Source organism: Nanorana parkeri, unplaced genomic scaffold (genome assembly GCF_000935625.1).
Source record: "Nanorana parkeri isolate BGI_ZX_2015 unplaced genomic scaffold, ASM93562v1 scaffold1822, whole genome shotgun sequence".
Classification (NCBI taxonomy): domain Eukaryota; kingdom Metazoa; phylum Chordata; class Amphibia; order Anura; family Dicroglossidae; genus Nanorana; species Nanorana parkeri.
In genome coordinates this window covers 175,416-188,434 of record NW_017308090.1, presented here as the reverse complement: position 1 = coordinate 188,434, position 13,019 = coordinate 175,416, and the positions used below count along the sequence as shown (strand labels likewise).

The following is a 13,019-nucleotide window of genomic DNA, read 5'->3' as shown; positions in this document are numbered from 1 at the left end:
AAGGTGAATATATATATTATAATAGTAATACATTATATGTAATAATATGTGGGAGAATACCTTATTTCTAACTTTTTTTTCTTATGTTTCAACAGGACTGGAAAAGACATCCAACTTGTAACATTTCGGTTTCATAATAATGTACAAAACATGTCGAAATTAGTTTTATATTGTTATTCTGATGATTTTTGTACAATATTAAACAGTTATTAGAGCAAACTGAATAAAGTTTGATAGCTGCAACACTGATATTTCTGATCTCAGTATTTATAATATTTGGCTAAATTATATACCCCTATTAAAGTGGACCTGGACTTAAAAAGTAAGAATTTGCTAAGTTATAGGGACCACCTAGAAATGTTAATTTCGCATAAGCAGTACCCTGAAAAATATTTTGTCTTGAATTCTTTACTGTACGGCACTGTTACATTTTTTTCCTCTTTGCCTCTGGTTTGTATGGTGTTTTTTAATCTAAAAGTTGGATACCTGATCTGCAAAGATCAATGGCGCAGGAATCCTGATCGTAGAGTTAGGCTTCAAATTCAGGTTAGTATTGAGGTTTAGGGGACAAAAGTGCCCTGCATTAGGACATAAACAGGTTTACTTAACTGTCGCCCTCCCCATGTACACATACGAGTGGTGGCTGAAAAGCTCTGAACCTGAGGTACTTACAATCATGATAATCGCTCGTCCAGTATGTCACTAGTTGACTACCTCCCACTAGGTATACAAGGACAGTTTAAAGTAATTAGCGTCAGTATGCTCTGGGTAATTGAACCGCGAACATCACTATATCTTAGTCATCGACGCATTGCGGAGAAAAGAAGAGGCAAAATATCAAAGGGCATCTTGTCTTTGCAAGACAACGCGCCAGTTCACACAGCGCAGGTTTCGAAACTGGCTTTGAAGAAATCAAGCATCCACCTTTTAGTCCTGACCTGGCTAATTGCTATTTCTTATTCAGTAATTTGAAGAAAGAGTTGACGGGGCGAAGATTTCAGGACGATGAGGAGATGAAAGCTGGAGTACAGGAGCATTTTAATAGTAAAGGTAAAAACTTATTTTCTTGATGGTCTTAGGGCGGTTTTGAAAATTTTAAAAAAGTTTATTGAATTATAGGGCGACTATATAGAAAATCATTTTTTTTTTCAGAATCTAAATTTTGATTTTCAATACCTTAGGCTCAGAACTTTTCAGCCACCCCTCATACTTATCTTCAGAACAGAACTCCCCCCCACCCCCATTTCCCGAATGACTGGTGGGAGAATAGTCAAGAATCAGCAGGTGAGGTGCAGGAAACACAGATGCGCAAAGTGGAAAAGGCATAAGCAGGGAGTTCATCGCAATGTAGGTTTCTCTCCAGCAAGGAGAACAGTGACTAACACAGTAATGACATCATAAAATCTCACTCCAAAACAGCCAGTGCACTTTCTGGCATGCGCCTACAGTAACATGCCATTAAGTGCACTGCTCTTTTACAGAAGGAATTTAGAGATACAGCTTAGGCAAAATTTACATTTTTAGATGATCCATATGAGAAAGAAAAAAAATCAATTGTTGAGTTCAGGTCCACTTTAAGCTTTACATTTAGGGGTTAAAATAAGTGTTGGGAGTCAGGATGTCCTCAGCAACAATACACATGTTTGTCTTGGAGGTTGGTAGACCTTCTGTGTTGCCAAGGTCAACAGCCGATGACAGACAGGAGAGATGCCAGAGGGATGCAAGTCATAAGACAGATGGAGCAGAGTCAGCAGGCTGATGGCTAAGTCAGGCAGAAGAGCAAAGCACAGACTGCCAATAGAAATGATAACAGGCTGATGAAGATTAGCATGGACAACTGAGTACTAACACAGTGCAAACAGTTCACAAAGAAATCCATGTTGTAAACAGTAAGGCAGACGCCAGAGACAGACAGAACTTCATACAGGACATGCAAAAATGACAAACCTGTTGATCAGACATGGACCCCCACCATTTCACTTAAATGTTCTTGATTAGGGTTCAGGTGTGCGCTGCAGAGACTTGAGCTGCAGTGCTGAGCAATGACCAGAAAATGGTGAAGGCTTAAGGCTGATTTTTACAATAACAATAGAAATACATGCTTCTGATGTACTGAAAGCAGTCTCTACTTCTCAGTAAGGACTTTTTAAAAAACTGATGCTGAATTCCTGCATATGTCCAAGTCCTGGCCATAAAGCATAATATCTGTAATTGTCTTTACCTCCACGCATATGCAAGATGAAGTGCTTATTATCTCTGACCAGATACAATGTACATGCAGGATCTCAAATGATGATGTGAGTGCCAGAGGAGATACCAGTCCAGAGCAAACCAGACCATTTTGCATAATGGGAGTGCAGGCTTCTGATATTTTTCTTTGCAGGGAGTGTGAAGGAGGGAAGGACAAATCCACATTTCTTATGTAAAAGTGCAAATAACCCTCACGAGTTCTTTTGTGGAATTTTTACTATGACACTTTTTACTTCAGTGTAAGCCTTCAGGCCATCTTCCCCTAGCTCTCTTCCATTTCCAGATTCTTTATATCCCCCAAATGGCGTCTGAGGAGCAACAATGTTGTAAGTGTTAACCCAGACAGTGCCAGCTTGTAATGCCTGGGTTAAATGCATTGCTCTGTCTAAGTCTTTTGTGAATATACCTGCAGCTAGTCCATACCTTGTATTATTGGCTCTCTCAATAACTTCATCGATTTTGCTAAATTTAGATATTGGCTGTACAGGGCCAAATATTTCTTCTCTTGCAATCCTCATGTTGTCGTGTACATCAGCAAAAACAGTTGGCTTGATGAAAAAGCCTTGATCTCCATACTGCTCTCCACCACTCATAAGTTTAGCACCTTCTTTTTTACCAATTTGAATGTAATCAAGAATTTTATTGAACTGTACCTTATCTATTTGTGGGCCATGCTCTGTATCGAATTCAAAAGGATTTCCAATCTTTCTCGCTTTTGCCTTCTCAACAGCTCTTTCTAAGAATTCATTGTAGATTGATTTTTCAACATAGGTTCTAGAACCAGCAGAGCAGCACTGACCCATGTTGAAAAACACAGCTTCATGACATTGTTCTACTGCATGTTCCAGGTTTGCATCTGCCAAGACAATGCAAGGACTTTTTCCACCAAGTTCCAAAGTAACTCGTTTAAGGTTTGACTTACCCGCTGCTTGCTGAATTAGCTGGCCAACATTTGTAGAGCCAGTAAATGCTACTTTATCAACATCCCTGTGTTTTGCTATTGCTGCACCTGCAGTAGGCCCATAACCAGTTAGTATATTCACCACACCGGGTGGAAATCCAGCTTCCTTGATCAAAGATGCAATATATAAAGCAGAGAGTGGTGTCTGCTCAGCAACTTTCATGACAACTGTGTTTCCAGTGGCTAGTGCCGGTGCTAGTTTCCAGCACTGCATTACCAATGGGAAATTCCATGGAATAATCTGACCACAAACACCAACAGGTTCATGTCTGGTATAGCAGAAATAATTTCCATCCATGGGGATGGTCTTTCCATGATATTTGTCAGCAAACCCTGCAAAATATCTATAAATCTTGATTGTTTCACCAACATCTAAATTATAAGACACTGAAAAGGGTTTCCCATTGTCCATTGATTCCAGAGAGGCCAAGTAGACTCTATCCCTTTCTATAAAGTCTGCAAGGCGATTTAAAAGTTGACCTCTTTGTGATGCATCCATTGTACGCCATGGAGATCCCAGTCTGAAGGCTTGTTTTGCAGCTTGAACTGCTAGGTCAACATCAGCTTTGTCTGCTTCAGCCACATGAGTAATGATTTCTCCGGTAGATGGGTCCACAGTGGGAAATGTCCTGCCACTGACTGCGTTATGCCATTCATTGTTTATGAATAGTTTGGTGTATCTCACATCTTCTAAAGGCTTCTGCACTCTTGTTACAGAGTATGAAGCTACCATGTGACGAAATGTGGCAATATGATGATGGACTTGAATACGGAACATGGCTTTACTATAAAATAAAAATGTACATAAATATTTATATATCTATATCAAAAGGCTAAACAGTTTAGCATTCAAGAGTTTCACTATTGTCCAGCCATAACTGTTTTTATTACTTTTTCATTAAGTGTGGAAGAATTATAATTCTTATTAAACAGATTTCCTCACATTTTCAGTCCCAGTAAAATGGGTTTTACTAGAATAAATAAAAATGCATTTTTATTTTTGTCTGTGTTACTATTGAAGATGTTTCCTCACTTCATCTCTGGTAAAACTGTTGTCACTAGGACAGAAGTGAGGGAAAAGTTCTCAAAGGGAGTTCCAGATATCAGTAAAAACAAAGCAGGAGCTCTAACCCTTAACCACTCTATTTAAAACAAAAAAAGTCTGTACATACACTTTAAGTTTAAAATGGGAATGGCTGTTTATTTCTGCTCATTAAAGTGGAATTAAACCTAAAAAAAAGTAAACTGCTAGAAAATAGGTTTGGGCAAACTAGACATGTCTCTTCTGCCAAAAAAAGCAGCTGCTGCTAACTTGTAGTTGTTTTTATCTCCTGTGCACACTATATGGTGCATACCCCATAGAGTTGTACTACCCCGAGTCCTTTCCAGGGTCTGCAGTGTGCCGGAAATCAAGCCAGGTGCCAAATATGATGAAACTTCTCAGTGCATGTCCTGCCTTTGAGGAGTTATGTCATCACAGGCAGGAAAAGATGGCTACAAAAGAAAAAAAACATTCGCAGCCAACAAATCTGAGCAGTGGTAAGCTGCAATATATTACATATGTTTTTGGGTTTAGATACACTTTAAATAACAGGTAAGAGTCCCAGATTCTTACCTGAATCCGTAGTTAGTGGGGTGGGCCTTGACTTCAGCAGCAGATCACTGTTCTCATCCACTGGAAGAGACATCAAGGTTAACCAGGTAAGTTAAAAAGTGGGTTAGCAGGCTTTGTTTTAAATTTAATTGTGAATGGTTCACAGGGTATGGCATCAACTTCTGAGGTGGGTTTGCATATTGAACTCCCTGAATTTAGGGGCTTCCAGTGTGCCCAGGTGCTTGAAGTCCCGTCATAGTGTTATATACAGGTTGATTTCAGTATAGCTTTACATAAAAGGTATTTATTTTTATGAAATTAATGGTAAAAGCCGCGCTGTGTGAATGAGACAGCAAAGTGCGTTAAAAAGCCTTGGCAGTAAAGACATTGTTGTGGCGACTTGAGGCTAGACCTGTCTTTGGAGGAGGGCACACTAAGAGATAAGCACACCTACCCACAATGGAATTTAGTTCCACTTTAACTTGCTTATGCTGTTCAAATACCAGACTCAGAACATGTATGGCAGCATTCACTCCTCCTTCTCTCTTATGTAGTCCATGAACTCCCATATGATTCTGCTTGCACCAGACCACACGTATAACTTATTAAAAAGTTTACAAATTAATGTTTTCAATGGTTTACTGCATTGGCTTATTAAATAAATGTTATACAAAAATGCAATAGTTTTTTTTCTCCTACATGGTGCTGGCAACTGGAAGGCTAACGCTGCCATATGCAGCAAGATAATGCAAAAGTTTGTGGAAAATGTTAGAGGGAAGGAGCGAATGCTACAATACATTGTAAGCCTGGTGTTTTAAAAGTCTAAGCAAGCTGAGACCCACAGTGGGAATCTACGCTCATTTTAAGACTTATTGCCATTTGCTGTGTCATCTCCATTGAGTAAAATGAACATAGGAGCCTATGTGGGAGTGAGTAAATACAGTTGGTAAGAGTGCAGTGGCTGAGTATTGTTGGTTCAATGAAAGAGTTAATAAAGCACAAACTCAAAAATTAATTGTAAGATTTTTATATTAATATTTACCTTTCAAAATCCAGTGATATTAAAATATATCCCATATTTGGCCTCTTCCTCTGCAAGCATCCCTAAAGAGGAAATAAGTCTGAAAAGGATCCCAGCAATGTAATAGGTTTAAGCTGATTCTAGAGAGGTATCTCCTGGTAATTTCCTGTGACACCACTGCACTAACACTGTATTTGTTATTATTCCAAATATGGAGAACTATAACTATAAACCAAAAAACACTTCACTAGGAAGGGGCAGCCACCAACTTACCCTCTTGGGGGCAGGTATGTACCACAAAACCCTTCTTCCAACAACCTAATTACACCCTCTCCTGGGCAATAGAGCTATGCACATTTGATTTAGACTCCATTCACATATAGCGTTTGTGTTTCTCGCACGGTTTTCCTCATGCGGGACGAAAACGCTAACATTTTTAATACGCACGGATGCCACTCGTTTGCGGCTATTAAATAGCCACGATCATGCGGAATCCGACGTATTATCATGCTTGCATTGTTTTGGAGGCTGCGCAGTTTCATACCACGCGGTCCCCATAATAGTCTGAACAATGCACATTAAAGTGCATTGTTTTCTCTGTTAAGAGCGGCCCCGCGCGTGTTTGTACAGCCGAATACGCGTTAACACCCTCTCAAGTGTCAATGGAGCCTTAATACTATGTGAGATGCACCACTATATTGGGTATTACCTCACAAAGCCGCCCTGGTTTCTGCATGGCAGGGGCTGTATGCTTGGAGTTCTCAGGTGGTACGGGTTGGGGGAGAGGTGTTATTCACCTTTTTTTCTTTTTGTTCAATTAAACTTAAAAAAGTGTAACTACTCCTTCCTATCCCTTACAGAAAAGGAAGGTGCCATCTTGGCTAGTATTTGGTTTGCAGTCGCCATTGTACTGCACATGTGATCGGCTATGACACCAGCCATCTGAGGGCTTGAAAGTTCAATTAGGGTCTGAAAAAGGCACACATGCCTTTAGAGAAACTGTTGTAGAAGACATTAAAGAAGTCTTCTGGGCAAATATGATCTTAACCCTTGCAGTGGGGCTACCCCCATACTGCAAGGGATAAGTGCTAATTTCCATCTAGGAGCAAAAATAACAAAATTATACTCACCTGAATCTTGAAGCCGGCTTGCTGTTAGCCTCTCTCCTCCTCCGCTGCAGCAGTCTAAGGTCCTGTGAGTCATCACATCCAGTACGCTGCGTATAGGATGCAAGGACGCCAAGCGACATTTCAATGCAGGAGCAGAGGAGAAGATAGGCTGAAGGCTTAAGATCCTTTTTGTCTGGAGTTCTTTTTAAAATTGGTGGGGAAAGTTCTTCTTTAAATGTAACCCTCCTAGTGCTTTGTGCAGCCTATCTAATAAAAATGTCAGCAAATATGTTATAAATATGCCCCTAAAAGATTTCAGGAGCTCCTCGTTTAATGAAAATATCTTGAGAGCATCTGTAGAATAGTGGCTATTCTTCAAGCGTAGAGTACTTTGTAGAAACAGTGATCTAAACTTGCAGGTTTTGTGATCAGTAGGGGCTTGAGTGTTCTGCACTGCCTCCTACTGACCACAGTTCACATGATGATTTTTATGAACTATAAAGGATGATATATTTCCAAAACAACATGTCATAATTTATAGACAGATTTCCGTCTAATAACTTTGGTCATTTGATTTGAAATCATACAGAATAGTTAGTGTGCACATGATAGATGACGATGACCTTGACACCATAACATTGTGAGATACAGCAGCATTTTATATGTTATGTAATCTGATAACAAATATATAACATGTTGGTGACTTACACAACATAATGATAAAAGATAACGTGTATCTTGTTTTTATAGAGTGTTATAATGATCTGGCTAGCACAAACGTTGGCTAAACCCTAAATGTTGCCTATCTAAGTAGGATTTATGAGCTTATTAACTCATAGTAGAATGTTGTAGTGTTAACCTGTAGTAGAAGCAATTCTTGATTATGAATCCTAGTCATAAACCCAACATTTATTCTAGCTCAAAGATAAGCGTTGCCATGGGTGCATGGACACTCACCGATGTGATCTTTGAACCGACAGCTCAAAATGCAGTCAATACAAACGGTTACTTTTATACTTTCTTTGAGATGCTGAAAGAAGCTGGCTGTTCAATGAAATGGTAAATTAGGCATTGAACAAGAATAAATGTAGTTCACTTGTGAGGCATGAACGGTTTTTGTGTGTATCAGAGGAAAAAGCATCTCTGCAAAGCAAATTGAGCAGTTTCCTGCAGATGTCCATTGCTTTGTTGAGATGGTGTACACCAGTTCCCTATAGAATATACAGATTGACAAGAAAATAAGGAAGCACTCACCAAATAAAAGTCCAGCTGCAGAAATGTTTCAGTCAGGTCTCAATTCGGTCTTACATCGCCGCTGTTTTTTCAGCAATCAGTATAAAAGGGAGGAGAATTTCAGGTTTCATCCTCCTCCTCTGTGTTTTACGTGCATAATCCAGCACAAAAGAACAGTAGCTGCAATCAGCTCTGCCACTATCACTTGCAGATGTCACTGTCTATAAAGAAAAAATGTGTTACAAAGATGTCTTAATAAATGCAGCTGCAAAGTGGGCTCAATGCTAGTGGCTGGGATTGCATGTATCACTAAACTCAGGAGTTAAATACTAAAAATGCATTCAAGTACCCCAACTATTAACATAAAGGTAGCTTACTGTATTTGTGTATCACTCAGCTCTAGATCCTCAAATCATCTCTGAATTGGTGCTGACACTGTCCTTCCTTCTGGAGGGTGGTTACTTTTGTTCCCAATGGTCCTTGTATGTTTTATAAAGTAGACACCTCTCCAAGCTCACTCCCATGAGAGACTCTAACTTATTAATTTTTTTAACAAAGTTTTATTGAAATTTTCAACACAATTTAACAGAGTAAAAAGTCACTGTCAAAGCATAAGTATAAAAAGTAATAATGGAAAAAAAGAAAATCAACGACAGGTTGCATAGCTTCTACAGTATATATAAAGTTACAGTACCATAAACAAAAACAAAACCAGGTTGCATCCCCTATCAGCCTAAGTTTGAAAAATCAACATCTAATTCCCCCAAGGTAATCGACAATTTAGCTTTTAAATACCAAGTGGTATACTGAAAAGGTTTCACAAGCTGTGCAATCTCAGTAGTAGTAAAAGATTTAATTGTGAAAAACCTCCATCTGCGAAAAAAGGACTTAGTATGGAAATCCTTTTGAAGTTCCGCATCCAGTTTCTCCTTGCGTAAGGCTGGGTTCACACCTTGGCGTATTGAATATGCGCGTTTGTCGCGCGTTTCGTGTTTTTACAGCGATTCGCGGTAAAAAAACGCGCGACAAACGCCCGTTTCCGAGGGCTACTTGGCTGTATCCCAATGGAAACGCGAGACCAAAACGCCCCAAAGAAGTACATGTACTTCTTTGGGCGTAGGCCGTTTTGTATCGCGTTCGGACGGGCGGAAATACGGCAAGGTGTGAACCAGACCCATTGAATACAATGGGATTTAGATGTTTGAGCGTTTTGTAGAGCGTTCGTCGAGCGTTGAACGCGCTACAAAACGTTCAGGTGTGAACCAGGCCTAATAATAGCTTAAGGTCGTTAACTACCTCCTGGACCATTGGAGGGGAAGAATCATTTCACTTGCGTATAAGACACCTTCTAGCCGACAGAAGACAGATGTGTAACCAGTTTATCCTTTTATAGGAAGAACGGATCCTACCATCCTGCGATGTTGAAAAATAGCCAAACAAACAGAGAGCATGGTCCAGAGGAGGTGTCCAGGAAAGGATGCTGGTAACATAGGACAATATTTGTTGCCAGAAGTGATTAGTGCGTAAACAGTGTTGTAAAGTAGGAGGAGATTGTGCGTACTTCAGGCAGCTCGATATTTTCGGCTGATGAGGTGAGGTGCCTGCAGGTACAAAGTAGGGAACATAGTCCCTATGTAGTAATTTAAATTGGGTCTCCCTCCATACCTCGTTGGTGATCACACGACTCACTTTAGCATAAACAATCAGCAGCTTGTCTATCAAGTCCGGGTCACCAAAACTCCTTAGCCCAATCCTTGACATTGGATTTATTCAGAGGGTGAATAAACAGAGTTTGGAGTTTGGCATATATAGTAGAGATGGAGTAAGGCTTGGACGAAATTAAGACCTCCAAAAATGAGGAGGAAAAAAAAGTAGTGGGATCCCTGGAGATAGCTTTCCACATTCTAGTGACCTGCAAGTAATGCAAAAAATGGTGGGATTGAAGGTGATAGCGACTTACAATATGCTGAATAGCTGAAACATGCTGGGACCGAACAACTGCTTCCACAGTTTTAGACCCTTCGAGGGCCAGATACAAAATGCGCCATAGTCAATTCCCTGAGGAACAGTGTGTTCTGTAACAAAGTGTTTTGTTACAAAGGACGATGATTGGAGAGAGACAAGGAGAGTGAGACCTTTCCATGTCTCTCCGAGCTATAATTGTGTCCCTGTACACATTTGTCGAATACCAGAGGGGAGAACCGAAAGCTTGCAAAGAGACTACAACTTTAATACAAATTAGTAAACTAAATGTGAGATTATAGTCCAGCATGGGAGCAAGCTTGGAACGGTGGGCTAATTTACAACACACATAGTGACCATGGGGAACAAAAAGTAGCCACCCTCCAGAAGGAAGGACAGTGTCAGCACCAATTCAGAGATGATTTAAGGATCTACAGCGGAGTGATAAACAAATAAGTAACATTTTTGTTATTATTTAGATCTTAAAAATGCATTTAAGTACCAAACTCCGGAGTTTAGTGTAACTTTTAATGCAGCAAGTGAGGGCATTCCCTGGAAAGTATTTTGCAGGTTATAACTAGGGCCCCTTCATACATTTATTGGCCTGTTGATGCACATTTTGGGATTTGTACCCTTTAATTTCCCACGGGTAATCAATGAGTCTCCACACACCAAAGAATATAATTGACCCATGTTTTTAGATGTAGAGGGGCATAGAGTGTCACATGCATTGTTTACTGTGCAGATGTCCAATAGAAATGAATGGGACGACCTTCAAAACACATATACAACATGATTTGGCACACATTAAATACACAAATGTATAGCTGTGAAGCTGGCTTAAAAGTACAATATCATATTCTGATAACCACATGCAGACTTAAACCTGTAAAAAAAGAAATATAAATGTTTTATATATATATACATCTATATATATTGAGATATATATATATATATATATTAGTGACAGAGTATCTGGGAGAATAGTGGAAGGAAGGTATGTAGGACCCAGAATCCTTCATAGTCTCTATCCACTCACACATCTTTCCTTAATTAAGCAGTTAGCAGCAGCTAAATTCAGAGGCTGCTGAGTCCTGGAGAGAAGTTATGAGTGAAACTTCTCAGAGGTAAAACAAAGACTGTTTCTTTTGTTGGTTATAGATTACTCTGCTTGGATAGCCAGGGTTGCTGAAAATGTTTATTTAGTGCTCTTAAAGAGCTAGGATTTTGTTTGTAGTTTTCAATCACCTTTTGAGTGTTGTTCAACGCCACTCAGTGACATGTGAATAAAGAAAGACTGTTTATATTCATACTGACCATACGGGCACTTGGGCAATGCCCGAAGGCCGGCGGCCAGAAGGGGCCCGTCGTGCCCCCACACCTCTCCTTTCACCCACTTACAGCCCCACATATTCTGCTCCTATTTATAATCACAAATATGCCCAAGATGACCACCAAAACCTCACAGGAATTTCATTGCAATGCTGGGCATGTACGCTTTCAATTAAGGCAATAGCACCTAGAGATGTGAAAACCTAAGTGCATACCTAGGTTCTCTTTATTGGCTTTCTAAATCTAATGGAAGTATGATGTAGTGGCACTCAGTTAATGACTCATTTTAAAGCCCGGCTCATGGCAGGAACGCACGGCTTGTTTGCATGTTTTTGTGCACATTTGTGTGCCACATTTGGCATGCGGCCCTATTCATTTCAATGGGTTCATATACACATAACAAACACGGTAAAAAGCCCCATTGGAGGTGGCATAGCTCTTTAAATTATTAGGTAGACTTGGCTGCCGTCAGGTCCTGCTCTTCCTAGAGGCCTCACAGCAGACGAGTCCACTTGCTTACACTACCGCTCGCATAGATCTCCACTGCCTGCACATGTGCCCCAGCTGATCCTCCTCATGTGCCCTGCTGCGGTTTCTCCATATCTGCTCTGTGAGGCCTTCCGCATCTTCCACTGCTGAGACCCTCCGCATCTTCCCCTGCTGAGACCCTCCGCATCTTCCCCTGCTGAGACCCTCCGCATCTTCCCCTGCTGAGACCCTCCGCATCTTCCCCTGCTGAGATCCTCCGCATCTGTCCCTGTTGAAACCCTCCGCCCGATACATCAGACCGGCACCCCGGAGCAGAGTGGCAGCAGAGTATGTAGCAAATGCATATACTTGTCTGTATTTATGTATAATGTATTGCTGGGATTTGTAGTCCTCCATGGCTGATAGTATTCTGCATTGCTGTATAATGTATTGCTGGGATTTGTAGTCCTCTATAGCTTATGGTATTCTGCATTGCTGTATTGTGTATTGCTTGGATTTGTAGTCCTCTTTAGTGGTGGTAATATTCTTTGTCAATTCACCCAGGATAGTTGGCAGAATTGAAGAATCTAGGTCAAAATATCCAAACCAAAAAAAATCTTCCAATTAGCTCATTTTCCAAATTGCCTATATTGGTGATTTTGAAATTTTTCTACCAATTCTACAGCAATTCACTTTTTAGTGAATAGACCTGCTATTTTGAAAACACTGTCAGAGATTGTTGAGCTAAGAAATCTGCAGTACCTGAGAAGATGACCCAGATGTTCCATGTGGCCATATAGTTGGAGTACCTACCACAAAGTGATGCAGTGAGATTAATTCCAATGCAGTCCAGCCTGAGAAGACTTTCAATGTTGAGGGATTACTGCATACTAGGGATGTCCCGATGCTAGCTTCGTTATCGGGCCCGATACAGGGCATTTTCACAAGTACTTGTGAAAATGCCTCGGTACATAAAGCCGATGCTTGCGCATCGGTGTTGATTTCGTATAGCCGACGCCTGGGACATATAGTTCCAGGCGCCGAGCAAGCGAGAGCAGGAAGCGTGGATCGGTGACGGCGGGGGGCGTA

The 13,019-nt window shown here is 40.5% G+C and overlaps 2 protein-coding genes across 3 annotated transcripts in view; one reads left to right on the top strand and one right to left on the bottom strand.

Annotated features, from left to right (window-relative positions):
* IGFBPL1 (insulin like growth factor binding protein like 1) overlaps positions 1 to 12,800 on the top strand; it is a 56,588-nt gene extending 43,788 nt beyond the window's left edge. Inside the window, exon 6 of one of the 2 annotated variants that reach the window (XM_018571732.1) lies at positions 12,790 to 12,800. The gene's annotated coding sequence lies outside the window, so the exon portion shown is untranslated. Of the gene's footprint in view, positions 1 to 95; positions 242 to 12,789 lie in introns of those variants that run through there. The other variant, XM_018571731.1, reaches the window with a different exon arrangement.
* ALDH1B1 (aldehyde dehydrogenase 1 family member B1) lies at positions 2,407 to 8,259 on the bottom strand. The gene is made up of 2 exons (XM_018571729.1): positions 8,190 to 8,259; positions 2,407 to 3,996 (listed from the first exon to the last, which is right to left on the bottom strand). Exon 2 carries the CDS (start codon positions 3,987 to 3,989, stop codon positions 2,442 to 2,444), a length of 1,548 nt encoding a protein of 515 aa, XP_018427231.1. The 5' UTR covers positions 3,990 to 3,996; positions 8,190 to 8,259; the 3' UTR covers positions 2,407 to 2,441.
* Positions 12,801 to 13,019: the final 219 nt, after the last annotated feature.